Genomic DNA, 18,203 nt, shown 5'->3' with positions numbered 1-18,203 from the left:
ATCACGCTGGAGAAAGAGTATACCAATCTGCAACGGTTCTTCCATGTTTACATTGCTCTAATGAACAACATGAACGAACGTTATCAAAAACGATGCCAAAGCGGTGCTACTACTGTAATCAACCAGGGCATCAAATTGCCTACTGCAAAGAGAAGGAGAACGATGAAGCAAGTCTCTTAATCCGTCAAGCCATTGAAACTGGAATACAAAAACAAGATGAAGACGTGGTTCGAAATTCAGAATACATAGTCAATGGCAATGGCACTGATGGTGGGCTGTGGTCGGAAATTTGGTATGTCAACACAAGTTTCAAACGTCACTATTCTGGTAATCTCAATTCCTTCAAACGAATAAAGAATATGTTTGGTGTTGAGACAAACACCGGGGAAAACCATTTTTATTTCATTAGAGGCATAGGGGCAGTAGATGTTACATCCGGTAATGAGAAATTTCAAATCCAAGGTGTTTATTATACACCCGAATTGGATAGAAATGTGCTAAGTCTTGATCAACTGATTATCCAAGGGTATACAGTAAAATTCAATGGTGAAAGATGTAAAATTTTCCCCTCTTTCAGTACCCCTCTTGTGAATAAAAGAAACAATGTAACCGGATTAACCCCTGAAGATGAAATTGGTTCAAACGAGAAGCAATCGATAATCGATAAAGAATCAGAGCATGAAAGTTTCAAATCTGATTATTTAAACGATTATTTCGAAAAGTTAAATCTCACTTCCGACGAACCTGATTGGAATGTGATGATTTTGCAAAGTATGAAATTCAAAGAATTTCAAGATTGCAAGGCACTCTTAGACATGCTTGATGATGGTGAGTATGTAATGAAGTATAAGTATGAAATATAAAGAAAATTTGATGAAATGATCGACTGGTTCTTACGTGTTAAGATGGGGATTAATTCAAGGCCGATACCGGTATATATGGGTAATAATAAAAGGGTAAACCTGCTTGAACTCTACATGATAGTCAAGAGGGAAGGTGGTTATCGAACTGTAACTTCAAATAACTTATGGGCAATGGTGTCAAAAGATAGATATGAGACATGATTATGAAGATGGAGAGTACATGAGGATAGTTTATGCCATGTACCTGGATGTTCTTATATACTATTATAAGTTTAAATCGGTTCAAGACAATGTAAGAGATGATCAAGCACGAGGTGCAGCAAGGGATGAAGAAATGGCTGCTGATGGAGGAAGAAGAACTATAAGCACTAGATGTATACCAGATGATGACAGAGAACACTATGCGCTGTATGCCGGGAATGATTGGCTGGGAATGAAGAAAGCTCAAAAGAGAAGGAGGTTTGATTTCCGGCAGGCAGAAATGGCGGTGAACGAGGCCAACAGAAGTGTCTTAATGAACTCTCGAGGATATAATCTAGCTTAAGGGGGAGTATTAGAATTTATAAACTCGATTATATCGTATTTAGTATACTGTTATGTAATTATATGATTGTTACTTTATTATGTGTATTTTACCGAATATTATCGAAGGGGTATGTGTCTCAAGAGGCACTGGTTTGAATGGCAGTTATTGGCGCCAAAAATAACCGCCGGAATCAACCAACCTCTTCATGTCTGTATATAAACGAATTACCAGTATTATAACCGGTACCAAGATATTAACAATAATATCCGCAAACTTTCCTTTCTTCTTTCGTGTGTGTGTATTCTTATTCAATTGTTTCAACATGAATTCCAAGTATGTTTGTGATGAATCAAGATCTGCATATGATGATGATGTTAACGACAAACTTCCGCTGCCAACAAAAGAGTGGAAAAAGGCTGTACATAGTTAGATGTATGCAAGGCGATATCAATAATGTGAAAGAGCGTGGGTGGACGCAAGATGAAGACGAATGTTATTATGTTAGGATACTTTGATGGTTTGTATTAGAACCAACTAAATTATGTAATTTGACGTTTTTTATTTATAATTAGTTGTAATTTGCCGGTTTTCAGTTTACATTGTCAATTTAAATGTTTGTATTGAGAAAACTAGCAGAAAAATAAAAGCTTATGTATTTTTAATTTTATATTTAAGTGTATGAAAACATGCAATGGATTTTGAAATAAAACATACATCACAATATTTATGAAAGATCCACATGTACGCATCTATTAACCTTCAGAAAAGGTAATATCTAATCTTACATTGGTCGAAACTCGAGGCCACGTATAATAAGGCCAGCCATAGTCCCTTCGTAGCATATGAATTTCAGATTCTGATACAGATAACCCTCTTCAGGCGCAAAATCAAAGTTGAATTTCGAAACAATGACCTCCATCCATCCATCTCTCCTCTTCTTTGGAACATGATCCGTATCATGTAAATTCCATGAGCTAGGGGTTCTAAAATACATAATCTCTTTACTTTTCCAGTGAAGTTGATCTCGTACTATAACGGGACAGTGCAAACCGTGACAGCTTTCGGAAAGCTTGAACACAAGGTAACATGCACATTCTGTGTTTGGTGACACCATAGGACATTTATCTATATAACACTTGATACAAAATACTGAACGCCGTGGAACCTTATATGTCCAGTGAACTCTGCATGTAAGAAATATCATGTGATTACCTTCTTAAACAGACATCATATTTATTTAAGGGATACAAAACAACATCTAAGAGGTATGATTAATATGAATACACATCTGATAGATATAATTTTGACCCATTGTTATGTAATTGAGTTAATTCGCTAATTTTTGTTTAGCTAAATGGGTTGTTTAGGTTAGTCAAACCATACAATGGTGCACTCCAGTTAAACTAACATACAACTGGTCGCTAACACCACCCACCGGTAATAATGTTAATCACCTCTGCTGCCATAAAAGCAGATATAGTGTGTGAAACCATTTTGATGTTTTTTTTTTGTTTGAAACAATAAGTTTCAATCAGATCCCGTTAACAGACCTTCAACCAGTTTCGCTAGGCTTATTGAGGATGCGTATATAAAGAAAATACACAAGGGGTAGTGAGCGTTTCAATGAGATAATATCATGAAATTAGGTAAAAAAACAAGGCAAACCTGGAGCGGAGGGAGGATTTTGAATTAAAAAGCGTCACACTAGAAAAGTTATACATAATCCCCTCAGAATATTCCTTATGATAAACCTTTCTTTTGATTGAACATAGCGGGTACCAAAGCATCTGATGTTTCTTTATCTTCATTTTAGTTGGTGATTTCAAGACGTGTTGGACTTCCTTTAACTTTTTGGTTTTTTCTTGTTCCACCTGATAAATATGGTAAGACTGTCTTATGATTGTCGTGCAGAAAATGAAAATGTTACCTAAGCAGGTAATTCCAGTCACGAATTTATACAAAAAATCCAAAAGAAAAATTAAAAGTTATGCTTAAACTTGCATTGTCAATAGCTCGAAACTCAATGCCTTCAATATAGATGGCACGACTATCACAATAGCATCGTGAAAATCCCTCTAGTAGAACCTCAAAATTAGTATCTTTTTTCTGATTTGAGAATCGATACAATTCAATCGTCATCCAGTTGTCTTCTCTCCATGTAGCAAAATATGCATGTAAGTTTTCACTCCCGATTGTGTACTTCAGGTTCACATACATCCTTTTAGCATGTGATTTTCTTGGACCACAAAATTTGAAGACAAGGTGAACGCTATTTTTATTTAACGTTGGATGGTAAAAGCTGGGTTCTTATAATGATTTGGATATTCAGATTCGAAATATCTAACATCTCTGCTACTTTCGCAAACCTGCACATGGTTTTATATATCAAATTCGGGTATGGTATTGAGAAGTAAACAATGTTTCAAAGTTATTTATACTTGTAAGTTGGAAACTGAGTTTTGTACGTTTCATTAACATCTTTCTGTATAACTACGCTTGAACATTTTTCTGAATAGTTAATTTTTCGTGTTTTTCCTGAAAATTTTCCAAGTTTTCTAAACTATATAAATAAGGTTTGTTAGAAATATTAAACTAGTTATGTTATGTTTGTTATATTTATTCGGATTTATCAATAACTAGGAACACTTATAAGGTTAGTTTTATGATATGTATATGTAATAATCAAGGGATAAGCGGGAGTTCATTTTAAATAACTGTGATAAACAGTTACCCGCCAAAATCCCGGAACCGCCAAAATGTCTAGTATAAATTCATGTCACCGGAATCCATGTCCGGTACCAAGACATTTCTGTTACATTAGAATTGTCCATCTGATTCCAATTCTGCACACACAACCCTCATTTTGTTATTCATTTTCTGTTATTCGTTTCTGCTCTAATCAATGGAGAACACGAATGGAACGATGTCTGCAACTTCCGCTGCCAATATGGGTCATCTTCCCCAACATAGTGGTATCAGAGCGATGTCGGGAAAGATGAACCACACCGAAATCAAACCAAACTCTACGCTACTTCCTTGTCAACACTGCACGGATGAGGCAAAGAAAAAAATCAACCGAAATCCAAAAGAAAAGATATGTTACTACTGCCGTCAACCGGGGCACAAGATTCATGCGTGTAAAAGGAAGGAAACCGATGAAGCAACACAATTAATAAGGCAAGCAGTAAATGAAGGAGTACAGAAACAAGATGGAGATGTCAACAATCATCAAGAAATGATTGTTGTTGGTACCGAAGGAGGATTATGGAATGATATTTGGTACGTAAGTTCTGTATTTAAACATCATATTGCCGGAAATTTAAACGTGTTCAAACGAATCAAACATATAATCGGGGTGAATACACGCACGGGGGAACATAATTTTCCGTTCACAAGGGGGGTTGGATCTATAGAGATAAAAAACGGAAATGAAAACATGAGAATTCAAAGCGTCTTTTATTCACCGGAACTCGATCGAAATGTATTGAGTCTAGATCAATTGACGTTACAAGGATTCACGGTCAAGAAGGCCGGTGATACTTGTAGAATTTATCCAATGTTTTCGTGCCCGGTGAACAACTTGTTCAATGAAACGAGTGGGATGACACGGGAAGAAGAGTTGGGCTTACAAGAAAAGCAAAAGATCATCGAAGAGAACGTTCTTGATGAAGAGTTCAAACAACGGTATTTGAATTCATATTTTGAGGAACTCAATCTGTCGTCACAAGAAACAGATTGGAGTGTCATGATTGTCAACGCCATGGAGTTTAGGGAATTTGAAGACTACAGAGCCTTCATAAATCTACTTGATGATCGGGATTTTGTTATCAAATATAAACATATACTTGATACAAAATTTGAGGAATTAGTAAAATGGTTCCTATGCAATTATATGGGGATAAGAACTAGACAAGTTCCACCAATGGATTCATACAAGAGGAGGGTTAATTTACTAAGTCTGTATCTACTCGTAGCCATGGATGGGGGTTAATCAAACAGTGACAACCGAGAACACTTGTCCTGCAATCGCCAAAGATATGGGTTTCAACTATGAGGATGGTGACTACATGAGAGCCACATACGCCGCATACCTTGATGTTTTAGAATATTATTACAACTTCAATCATGTACAACAGAATATGCAGGACAAGAAGATGGTTCTGGACGAAGGAACATCCTCCGGCGTACATCAGGAAGCTTGAAGAATACAGGAACTGTTGTAGGTCCCTTTTCGCGGAGGATTACGAACCTAAACCTTGTTATACAAACCTACTAGCGAGTGCGGAATCCAAGCTAGCAAGCAAACCGAGTTAGTAGCAAGTAGAGAAACAAACACACAAGTTCACCGATTAACACAACTTGTATTAATGCAATGAGGGTTCGGTTACAAGCTCGATGTTTACAGAAATGTTCTATAAACTCTCTAAGTGTGTGTGTGAGTTTTGGACAGAATGCTCTCAGCCTATCTCTCGGTATCTTTCTGTCTGTGTGTCTGTCTTGAACTCAACACATTGCATGGGTATATATACCCATACACAGCAGGTCTGCTCGAAGGATCTGATAGATGGTCCGAAGGATCATCTATCGATCACAACATGTTCGAAAGATGAGCATGGACCTCGAAGGATGATCCTTCGAGGTCTAATATTCGAAGCATATCTTTCGAGCACCTCGAAGGATGAACAATATCCTTCGAGGCTATCCTTCGATGCAGACAAACATATCAAACATATGTTAACTGTTGGCCAAGTCAATCCGGAGGATGGTTGACTTGGTCAACTTACAGACTACCAAGGACATCGTTTACATACAGACCGAATACAGACAAAGTACAGACACAAGTGCACCAACAAACTCCCCCTTGGCTGTAGCTTTGTCTTTATCTTCTATAGTTGTAGACTCGTCTCGAACTTCGACGGTCTTTGGTCTTCGAGTTACCAAAACTCTGATGTCCTTTCAAGTCTTCAATGTCGGAGGATCTTCAAAGTCTTCACGTCTTGAAAGCAGAGAGTGTATCAACAAACTACCCGTATCATGTAGGAAGTGTGTTGACAAACTCCCCCTTAACATAAGCTCCCCCTTGAGTTATGCTCGTGAAAAGACTTTATCTTTATGAAGTGAGATCCCTGTGGTGTTGATGATGGCCAACGGCAACTCGATCATTTTCATCACTTGAGCGCCTTCTCGTTGTGTCTTCATTCCAGAGCTTGTCATCGACTATGTTCTCCCAGCCTTTAGAAACTGCACATGCAAGAAATCTAAACGCATAATGAGAACAACTGCTTGGAATATAGTTAACATACACACATGACACACGAATGACCATGTCATAATCAAACACCGTCCGACAGTTTGAAAGTTTAAATTTGTCAATTTTAGTTTTTAACTTTCAAACATGCAAATTTTTGACCGTTTATGAAGATTTAGTCAATTCGGTTTTCAGTCAGGTTTCAGGCAACGAAGACTCGAGTTCCAACATCGTACGATCGAAAATAAAGTAGAAATAAAATCTTTTTGGCTTTTATAAAGTTTAAATTAAAACAAGCCTAAAATCTTTTTGGTATTTTTGAAATTAAAAGACAACAATTTAAAATCCTTTGAGTGTTGTCAAACGACATCACCGCTAATGTCGTGCTGATATGCACCAAACGACGAAACTGTTTAAAAGAAATAATAAAAGTTAAGCAGTAAATAAATATATACAGACGTTCTTTTTGCGAGTTTCGAGGGTAAGAGAATCATATCAGTGTACGGTCATGCCAAAACACTCTTGTTGTTCAGTTAGTTAATATTAAGATAAGCATCCTATAACAATTATCGGTATTGTTGTCCACTTAAGCTCAACTTATCAGATGTAATCATGTTTAGAGGATACGTTAATGTATGATTTATACTTACCGACCGGTGTTCATCCACATCACGACACATTCCCGTATCAAGGTATGCACGAGAGTTCATCTTACCGGTGAGTATACCGATTATCATCTGTTTGACCGTATAAATTGTGAGATACTCACTTATTTTGATTTGAAAACAAGTCCTATGTGATATAATCACTTATTGATGAGGAACTTGATTTTCGTATGCATGAGGGCACAGGTGCAAGTCCGTGAACAGGTCAGTACTTCCGTACAGCAGAGAGACGAACTTGACACCCGGATAAATGTGATATTTTATCACTTATTTGATTTGGACATGTGATTGTTTATCACTTATTGAGGTCGAATGCAGTATACAATATGTACACGTATGTATAGTATCATGGAAGATCTAGACTTGCGTCCCCGTTATTTTTCGGTAAAAGATACAACCATGATACCCAGATGATAAGCAGCATAAAGACCGAATATCTCAGAACCTCGGCAATCTATCAAACGAAATTTCGGTACTAAGACCATATGCCAATGAATGGTTCCCACCTGGTCTTCAGTCGATTAAGATTTATATCACCCTGCACACTTTAAAATGATTGTGAGCCTACCGATACATCTTATATAGAGCTGCTTATCGTTTTGCATTTAAGGTTTAAAGAGGTTGGGATAAACCACTGATGTACTATCATTTTCTCTTTTGCTCGCCAGGAAACTCATTTTTGATTTTCTATTGTTTTTGTGGTTTTTGAATTTTTCGATGTTTTTGGATTTTCAGATTTTTGGATTTACTCCCCCTAAAATCAATAAACTAAGATAAATTTGAAAACACACAAAGATATTTACAAAAATGATTTTCCGATGTTGGTTTACTCTAGCTTGACCTTTATGCCGTTTACCAAAATTAAGTTTTATCAGAAAAGGTTTAACAAATTTTGGAAAAGTGAGTTGGCATGTCGGTAAGCGGTGCGAACCATGACAACATTGATGAGTTTCATATTGAAACAATCACGTGTGAGGTGATATCCGAGATCAACGTGTCAGGCCAAAGAGTGCTGTTCGAGATAATAATAATTCACAAAGTAGCTTAAATATCGACAAGTATAGGAGAGATTAAGGATTTAAAGGCGTCTCCTGCAACTGTTCCGTGCATTGCAAGGAATCTAACCACTCTCCCAACTTAATATTCACCCGGTGTGAACTTCAAGGTCGAATGTGCAGCTACTGAAAAGTCTCTTGACAGCAATAAAATCATAAACCTCCGGGTCCGGCTGGTCTTCCACATTTCACCAGCGAAGGTCTTGACTTTCTCTTTCAGAAATGGTGTGCGGATGTTCAATCCATGCAAAGGCATCGGCACACATTTCATTTTATTCGTTCCTGAGGACCCGATCAAAACCAGAATGACCAAGTTTTCGGCACGTTCTTCATTTGGTCGAATTTTGCAACTTCATTCAGCCACATTTTCTTTTCATTCCTCTCTCTCCATCAAAGGCAACAATTTCTTCTGTCGCCTATCTTGTGCAAGGACATCCCACTATCAACAATCCTAAGACTATCAATAGTTCCTCCTGGAACTTCCTGCACACTCATTCAGAGATTAGTTGGAGAGAGGGACCCAAGCCATTGTGGTCTTGGGTCTTCCATTTTCATCAATGACAATAACTTCTTGTCTTTGATGGTTTGTGAATTGTGATGGTCCCCCTGATTCAGTAACCGATTTAGGTTTCCATGTCTGTTTTGTTTTATCAGTGTCATTCTTTAAAACTTTAACTTCATTACAGTTTGAAGTTTTTGAATTTGTTGATTTTACAGAAACAGATTGTTTTTGAACCACATCGGTTTTAATTGCTTTTTCAATCCTTTTGACCTGTTGGCGTTTCTGCTTCTTCTCCCTTTCTTTTACAAGTCGGGGATCTTGTTTTGTGGAAACAGATGGCTTACGGTCAGTCTTGCCACGGGGATCATCAACCTTTTCTTTTTGCTTATGAAGATAAGGGCAATTTCGAATTATATGCCCAATTGTTCCACACTCAAAACATGATCTTCGTTCAACATACCTCGAAGAATCATGTGTTCTCTTAGCCGATGATGTTGAACTTTGTGAACCCGAGGTACTAGGCTGTGAACTGTTTTGTTCATTTCTTTTCAAAACAGTAGCTCTCTTGACAAAATCTAAGTTAGATTTATTTTCAAACGTTTCAATTTTGTCCGTTCCCGTCGATTTCACAAAGTTAACATTTTTCTTCTTCTTTTGATTCGGCTTCTTCTGGACTTGAGCCGGTGCCTTTCCTTTGGGCTTGGTGTGATTTTGCTGTTTTGGCATTGCTGGTAATTTCTTGTTGCCAAATTGTTTTCGAACTTCAGCCTTTGGGATTGGAGGACACTGTGTAACTGTAACATGTGGTCCTTTCTTCCCCAAAAACTTACTTGTCGAATTTTCAAAGACTTTATCGATTAAGGATTGATTAACGTTCTTAATCGGAAAATCTTTGTCTGAGTAAATTTTATCATCACCAACCAAAGTGTACAGCAAGGTCACACTCTCCGACTCCTTCTCAGACGAGGACTCAGTTGCAACAGTCTTAGCGGGTGTGGCAGGGGGATCACATAGAATGTGATTCTCAAGAGGTATGTCCTCATTTTTGACTACCGCATCAGACTTTGCTGGAGTAGCATCATCAGATTCATCATCTGAAGAATCAGCATCCTCAACCTCAACTGGAGGATCCTGTTTCTGTTCAGCAGTTACAGATGTATCTGCTGACACATCCGAATCTGAGGATACTTCTTTCTGGTATCCGAGTCCTGCTGCAAACTCCTTCACATCAAGAGGAACAGATGGTTCGAAGAACACTCTATCCTCCTCATCAGGCATAGCGTCATAATTGTGTCTGACTGGTGGTGGACATTTTTTGTAACCTATGCATGTGACATCCCGTTTTTCTTTCTGAACGTCAATGATGTGATCCAACACATAGCTAGAGCTTAAATAACTGTCTAGCTTAAGCTGGATCGCATCACTTTCAGTTTTGACACAAGCCATTTCCTTTTGCATCATCTCAAGGCGAGATATATACAAATTAATGTCCGTTTGTTTTCTGGAAACCATTTTAGTCAATTCAGTTTTATCTTTCTTTAAAGTCTCAATCATTGACTTAAATTCTTTTTCATGGTTTTCATAAAACATATTGGCTTCTGTGCATTTTGAAAGATCCACAGTCAACTTCTGATTGTGGATGAATGTCACATCATATTTTTCTTGCAAAGCCTCGTGTTTGCTTTGCAATGCACACCACTCATCATTCAAGGAATCATGTTTGTCTTGCAAGTCAAACAAACTAGCTTGTAAAGCATCATGTTTGGCTTGCAACTCAGACATGTTTGCCTCTAACTTAACACATTTAGCCTGCAAGCTATCACAGTTATCACAGTTTACAGCAATGGGTTCATCGACACATACCTGATTTGAAGAACTGTCGACATTAGCCATAAAGGCTGAATGGAGAGAAGACGAAGTACAAGCAGCTTGATCCATCAGAACAGATCTTCTTTGAGTTTCTGCTGCAGCTTCCTCCAAAAGTTCATCAATATCAGCATCAACTGAGACACCAGATGTCTCACACATATTCTCATCGCCTGACCCAGATGAATCTTCATCAACACTCCTGCTGTACCCAGAAGAGTCTTCATCTTCAGAAGATTCACCACCACTGGCGGAAGATTCTCCACCACTGGTGTTAACTACATTCTTCACAACTTGAGCAAAGCAAGCTGTACCATTAGGAGCATCACCACCAAACTGGATTGACCAGTCGCAACCTTCATCCATCTGAACTACAAGTGCCCGGTTGGCTTGATTGTTGACAGGCACTAATGTACGTTCATTATTCCTGTTCTGGTTCTGCTGGTTGCCCTGGTTTCTGAAGGGGTTCTGGTTTCCATGCTGTGCTGGCTTTGCACACTCCCGTTTAAAGTGACCCCGTTCACCACAGTTGAAGCATTTAACGGCCTGCTTATCGAAACCATACTTGGTGTCTCGCTTACTTTCCAAGCTGGTTCTTCCAGTACTTTCCATCCAATCCTTTGCTCTTCTCACAGCACTCGCAAAGGCCCACTTGATGTCCATCAAGTCCATCTCTTCTTTATCTATCTGCCGATAGTCTTCCTGTGTCAGATTAATGTTACCAATCTGACCTTCTATCAACCCACAGTACGCGCTCACTATAGTGTTAAGTAGCTCCATGTGTTCCTTGGCTACTTCTACACTGACTTTAGAAAAGCTTGAAGTGTCGAGCTGTACTGTATTTGGCTTTGATTGTTGACCAGCAGATGATGTTCCTCCATAACATGCACGTTGTTGTTGAGCAGGAGGAGGTGGAGGTGGTTGGATTGGATTTCCAAATATGTCTGTGGTGGGAGGCGGCTTAACAGGGACTTGTATTGGATTGCCAAAACAATCTGTGCTTGTGACAAACGCCGTTTGTATTGGAGCATGTGAACCAGTTCTTGCAGACGAAGAGCTGGAAGTTCCATAATACATTTCCGGATTCTGTGGCAATGGAACTCTCTTCGCCTTCAATGTTTCCTCCTGATCCTTGTTTTCCAAAAGCTGCACGAAGTCGTTAAAACTTGTAGTTCTCAACGCTCCGTTATACTTAAGGATTTCCAAGAAACTACTCCATTGCGGAGGTAAGGCATCAGCAAACTTCTTTACCACCTCTGCTTGAGTTGTTGTAACTCCAAAATTGTTCAATTCAGTAAGCAGGTGATAGAAACGACTTGTCATGTCTCCCAGAGACTCCTTATCCAGGCAAGCGAAGCTGTCAAATTCTTTCTTGAGTAGATCATGACGCAGCTGACGTGTTGCTTCATTCCCTACTCCTCTTGTTTTCAACCCGTCCCACAACTTCTTAGTTGTCTTGAAGCTGACAAACTGGTGATAAATATCCTTGCTCAAAGCCTGAGTGAGAATGGCGTATGCTTTCTTTTCCAGATCATACGTTTTCTTTTTATCTTCGGGAAGATCAGCAAATGACGCAGTCTCTGAAGCAGCAACCTCTATGGCTTGATCGAAATCTGTGGTGAAACGTATCCACAGTTCCGTATTTTGACCAAGAACATATGTTTTAAACCTCTCAGCCCATCCTGGATATTCATTCAAATTCATCAGTTTTGGGGGTCGATTCAAACTTCCTGTTTCGCTTTCGCTTAATAAGATACTTTGTACACTCGGAGTTTGACCCGTTACTAATGCCCATTGATTTGATGGTAAAGCATTTACTTGTGAAGATGTAGATACTGGAGATTCGGCCCATGATGGTGATAAACTTGTACACGTGTATTTTCCACTATCAGGAGCCGGTGTACCCCACCATGAAGGAGTAACTCCTGAACTTGTATATTTACCACTATCTGGAGCAGGATTCCACCAACTCGGATTCATGATTGATAAGCAAAATAAATGCTAAGTGAATAATCCGAGAGATCACACAGCCAAACGATCCTGTTCGAAAGATCTGAAATCACAGAAACTTGTTAACAATAAACAGACCACAATCGAAAGATCAACTATTGTTCGAAGGATCAACAGTACTCGAAAGATTACTGTTGAGTCTTGAACAATAATTTCGAAAGATTCAAGAACTCGAAGGATTCCCTTTTGAAAGATCCTTATCTTTCGAGTCAAATCCCTATCTTTCGGACACTTATCTTTCGAATAGCTAACTTCCGAAGGATCACACTTGTTCGAATGATCAACAGTGTTCGAAGGATCACTGTTGACTTTCGAGCACTGGCTTCGAAAGACTCAAAATCTCGAAAGATTCACACTTGAAAGATCCTTATCTTTCGAGATAAAACAACTATCTTTCGAAAAGATTCCCTGATCGAAAGATATGTTTCGAACTTCGAAGGACTACTCGAAAGATGTTTTTCTATCGAGCTGTCACTGATCGAAGGATGGTCTTTCGATGTCGAAGGATATCTTTCGATGTCGAAGGATATCTTTCGAATGTGCACTGACACACTGACACAGATATGACGGGTTGGTGAAAAGGTGATTGGTTGGTAAGTCAACTTTCGGCAAAAGGGTATGGCAGGCTGACAACAATCTTACCAACCAAGATTTGAAATAAACTATGCCAAAAATGGATAACCTTATCTTCAAACCAGTCACCGGAAGTTTAACCGGAGCTTTCGCCGGAAAACACAAAGTTACTCAAAAACAAGTTTTCAAGTTACCCAACCCCACTTTAAACACTCCCGGTTAGTTTAGACACGTTTTTACTCAAAGAAAATCCAAGAAAACAAGTAAAAACAGGTGCAAAACCAAGTGTTTCAACACACCAAAACTTGTAAAAACCCGGTTTTAAACAAGGTAAAGAGCGAGGCTCTGATACCACTTGTAGGTCCCTTTTCGCGGAGGATTACGAACCTAAACCTTGTTATACAAACCTACTAGCGAGTGCGGAATCCAAGCTAGCAAGCAAACCGAGTTAGTAGCAAGTAGAGAAACAAACACACAAGTTCACCGATTAACACAACTTGTATTAATGCAATGAGGGTTCGGTTACAAGCTCGATGTTTACAGAAATGTTCTATAAACTCTCTAAGTGTGTGTGTGAGTTTTGGACAGAATGCTCTCAGCCTATCTCTCGGTATCTTTCTGTCTGTGTGTCTGTCTTGAACTCAACACATTGCATGGGTATATATACCCATACACAGCAGGTCTGCTCGAAGGATCTGATAGATGGTCCGAAGGATCATCTATCGATCACAACATGTTCGAAAGATGAGCATGGACCTCGAAGGATGATCCTTCGAGGTCTAATATTCGAAGCATATCTTTCGAGCACCTCGAAGGATGAACAATATCCTTCGAGGCTATCCTTCGATGCAGACAAACATATCAAACATATGTTAACTGTTGGCCAAGTCAATCCGGAGGATGGTTGACTTGGTCAACTTACAGACTACCAAGGACATCGTTTACATACAGACCGAATACAGACAAAGTACAGACACAAGTGCACCAACAACTGTCAATAATGCAGAAACTGGAAATCAAAGTGCGGTTGAGATGGAATCCGTTGTTCTATTTGCAGGAGTAGACGATGATGACTGGAGTAAAGGAAAGCGAAGAAAGCGCTTTAATTTCAATTATGCAAAATGGGCAATGGATGAAGCAAATCGCAGCGTAATGGATCAAGCTCGTAAACATAACCTAGTTTAAGGGGGGTTATGTTAGAAATATTAAACTAGTTATGTTATGTTTGTTATATTTATTCGGATTTATCAATAACTAGGAACACTTATAAGGTTAGTTTTATGATATGTATATGTAATAATCAAGGGATAAGCGGGAGTTCATTTTAAATAACTGTGATAAACAGTTACCCGCCAAAATCCCGGAACCGCCAAAATGTCTAGTATAAATTCATGTCACCGGAATCCATGTCCGGTACCAAGACATTTCTGTTACATTAGAATTGTCCATCTGATTCCAATTCTGCACACACAACCCTCATTTTGTTATTCATTTTCTGTTATTCGTTTCTGCTCTAATCAATGGAGAACACGGATGGAACGATGTCTGCAACTTCCGCTGCCAATATGGGTCATCTTCCCCAACAAGGTTAAGATTTTGATTTTTGTTGATTGCACACTTGTGATCATAAAGTATTAGATTTATTAAATTAGATTATTAGAACACAAATGTAATTTCTCACTTCTGATGGCTTGTTATGATACATGGTTATATGGAACATTTAATCTAAAGAAATAAAAATAAAGAGAGAGAGTAGAACCTTGACTCTTGAATTGATCGCCACCTGTGTGACCAACGGTTCTTAAATGAAAAAAACCTTGATGCTATCATCTCGATACTTTCTCCATTATTACCAATTGAAAACCACTGTTACAGAACAAACCAGTAACTAAATGGAATTTGTCACCAATGTTGGTATCGACCCGACCCGTGGCGAAGCTTGAGATTTCTGACCGGGGGGTCGAAAACGTATATACCAAAATATTTCTATAGACTATAAAACCAGGGGGTCGAAAACGTATATACCAAAATATTTCTATAGACTATAAAACCAGGGGGCAAAAACGTATATACCCAAAATATTGCTATATGAAAACTACATACTCTCTATACTCTCTACTACTGAGCGAAAAGTTCGGAGGGTCGGCCGCCCCCTCCCACCCCTACTATCCAACGCCCATGGACCCGACTCTATGCTTTATTTATTCTTCTTTGTGCACTAATAAGAAGGAATGCTTTTATGTGAGAATATATAGTAATTTGTATATGAACGGAAACAGCAAAATGTAGGGATGCTTTATTGATAACTCTAGGAAGCAAACACTCCAAACCTGCATACTAATTCGAACCTACATGCTGTGCATGTGCCTAAATTAATTACACACATGACACTTTATTACTTGACCCATAAATGCAAACTGAATTTAACTTCATGACCCAACTTTGACGCGAACCATCAAGATTATCCAACAGCGTAGTTGTATCTAGGTTGAGGGTTCTAATTCCTCGGTGGACAAAATGTGTAGATTTAGGAAGGGTTAGTGGGTGTATGAGTTAACCACGCTATAAAAATTTAAAAGGATAGAGAAAACTAGGTATAGTAAGAGCACATATATCTAATCTGTGTAGGCACAAAAAATCGTCCATATCTTTGTGAGATTGGAATCTTGTGATAAATGATTCAGTAACGTTTAAAAGTTTAACAAAATCCATGGAACACAAAATAGCATATGACAAGGAACAAAGTACGAGGTTATCATCTTTAAGGAGGATACCCTTGGAGAGTGTGTTGTAGATATCCTTTGTTGCTATCGTTGAGTTAGTCTTAGGGCACTTTGATGACTGAAGTATTTCTTTGTAGTTTCTAGGCAATTTGGCCTCCCATATTTCAAAAGCCTCCTGCATATAACTTATATAGTTAAGCTAAATTTTCCGAGGCATCACTCATCTAAATTTTAAAAACTCGTTTTCATTTCGGTGTCGATACTCATGTATCTAGGCACTGATGGTAAACCAGAACATTCAACATATTTAAATTGATTATCATATTCATCTTTATATATTAGAAGTAAACGTTCTTGAATCTATTCCATGAAAAAATAAGTTGTTTAATACTTGTTCGTTTATTCATCTCTTGTTATCTTTTTATTGGATATTCTAGTTTATACGATGTATAATACTTATATACCTTCATAATACTGTTCTGTAAGTATGCTAAAACTTACTTGATATTCCAATGCTTTTTGAAGTTCTGTTACCACTTCACCGGCTGTTGGTCGTTCTTCTCTCTTTTCATGTAAGCATTGAAATGCAATTTCTTGAAATGTAAACAATGATTTCAGCACAATTTGTTCCTTTATGCCCTCAAACAATATATCATTAAGTGGTTCTTCTTGAAAGTGACGTTTAACCGATACATCTAAAAACCGATATTCATCTGTGTACTCCTCTAGACATGCGGATCTTCCACACAAGATTTCAAATAAAACCACACCAAGTGAGTAAATGTCAGATTCTTTGGTTAAGGTATGTGTTTTCCAATACAATGGGTCACAATAGCCAGGTGATCCTACAACATCACTGATGGCAAGCTCCATCTTCTGATTTGTTGGATATGTTAGGGAAAGCTCAAAACCACAAATTTTTGCTTTCCAATCCTTGGTGAGTAGAATGTTGGAACTTTTTATGTCTCTATGTATCACCACATCTTGTCCTCCATCACCTCCATGAAGATATTTCAACCCGTTTGCAATATCAATGCATATCTTAAGTCTTGTGTACCATGAAAAGCTAGCGTCGTTCAAATACCTACTCAGACATCCATTAGAGGCATGCTCGTAAACAATGATTTTTTTCATCTAGTTCTTTACAGTAGCCCACAAGACCTATGATATTTTCTTGTTTACGCTTGAAAAGAACTTCAAATTCTCTCAAAAAACCATGTTCATGACAAGATCTGTGAAACCGTTTTACAAGAACCTTCTTATGTCCATTAACGTATTGAACTTTTCCTCTGTATAGCATCCGGTGTCCTTTTGTAAGGCAGTTGTCATCACTGAAGTTTTCTACCCCGAACTTTATGTCTTCAAGTGAGAATTTGAAGGCATCCTTTCGATTTACCTGTGAATTATGTCATAAACATTACATTTGAATGTATATTCAACTTAATAACATGCCCTAAAAAGCAGAAACTGAATAGAACTACGTACATACCTTAATTTGAAGGATAATTACCCAATTTCATATACAGTTAATGTATAATTGAAACAAAAGAAAAAATACTTGCTTTTTATACACTGGTTATCCTATGAAAATTTAAGGCTGCTTAAATTAACATTGTCAAAAAATCCTCCTCCTCCTAATCCTATGAAAATTTAAGGCTGCTTAAATTAACATTGTCATAAAATCCTCCTCCTCCTAATCATCATCATACTCAGTATATCCCACCAATAGCAAAGCTAAAGTAGGGTCTCAGAAGGGTAAGATGTAGACAGCCTCCTTACCCCTACACCGTAGGAATAGAGAGGACTGCTTCCAATGAGACCCCCGGCTCGATTGTAGTTTTGCATCAAGCTTTGGACATAAGGCATATAACACTCAGCAATTGAGACAAATGCCGATTAGTGGATGTACTCTCTTGTCTTACGGCTATCAACACTATTGGTGTTTTAAACTAAATATAGGTATAGGGGTCATTCTGTAATTAGTAGATAGTCAGTTTATGTTATAATTAGATTAGTTAGTAAGTGCGAGGACCGGAAGCGACAAGATGAAAGTTTGTAACCTACAAACTTAATCAAGGGACGCCTCTCCAGGAGACGTACCTGTTCACATCGATGCCTACATCACAGAGACAAGGGGACGTGATTTTTCAAGGAGACACACCTCTTCAAGAT

The 18,203-nt window shown here is 38.2% G+C and overlaps 1 protein-coding gene across 1 annotated transcript; it reads right to left on the bottom strand.

The window, feature by feature from the left end:
- Nucleotides 1-14,324: 14,324 nt before the first annotated feature.
- Nucleotides 14,325-17,165, bottom strand: LOC110875221 (probable receptor-like protein kinase At5g38990). Its single transcript, XM_022123417.1, has 3 exons — nt 16,533-17,165; nt 16,057-16,206; nt 14,325-14,381 (listed from the first exon to the last, which is right to left on the bottom strand). The coding sequence occupies exons 1-3, from the start codon at nt 17,163-17,165 to the stop codon at nt 14,325-14,327; spliced, it is 840 nt and encodes a 279-aa protein (XP_021979109.1).
- Between the last annotated feature and the right edge of the window lie 1,038 nt (nt 17,166-18,203).

Source organism: Helianthus annuus, chromosome 3 (assembly GCF_002127325.2).
Source record: "Helianthus annuus cultivar XRQ/B chromosome 3, HanXRQr2.0-SUNRISE, whole genome shotgun sequence".
Taxonomy (NCBI): domain Eukaryota; kingdom Viridiplantae; phylum Streptophyta; class Magnoliopsida; order Asterales; family Asteraceae; genus Helianthus; species Helianthus annuus.
This window is presented reverse-complemented; position numbering and strand designations above follow the sequence as displayed.

Coding starts and splice junctions, on each gene's coding strand:
- LOC110875221 (XM_022123417.1), bottom strand. CDS start 17,165: ATGAAAAAAATCATTGTTTACGAGCATGCCTCTAATGGATGTCTGAGT. Junction 16,207..16,532: donor AAAAAGCATTGGAATATCAA/GTAAGTTTTAGC, acceptor AGTTATATGCAG/GAGGCTTTTGAAATATGGGA. Junction 14,382..16,056: donor TCCTTAAAGATGATAACCTC/GTACTTTGTTCC, acceptor CCTTTACTCCAG/TCATCATCGTCTACTCCTGC.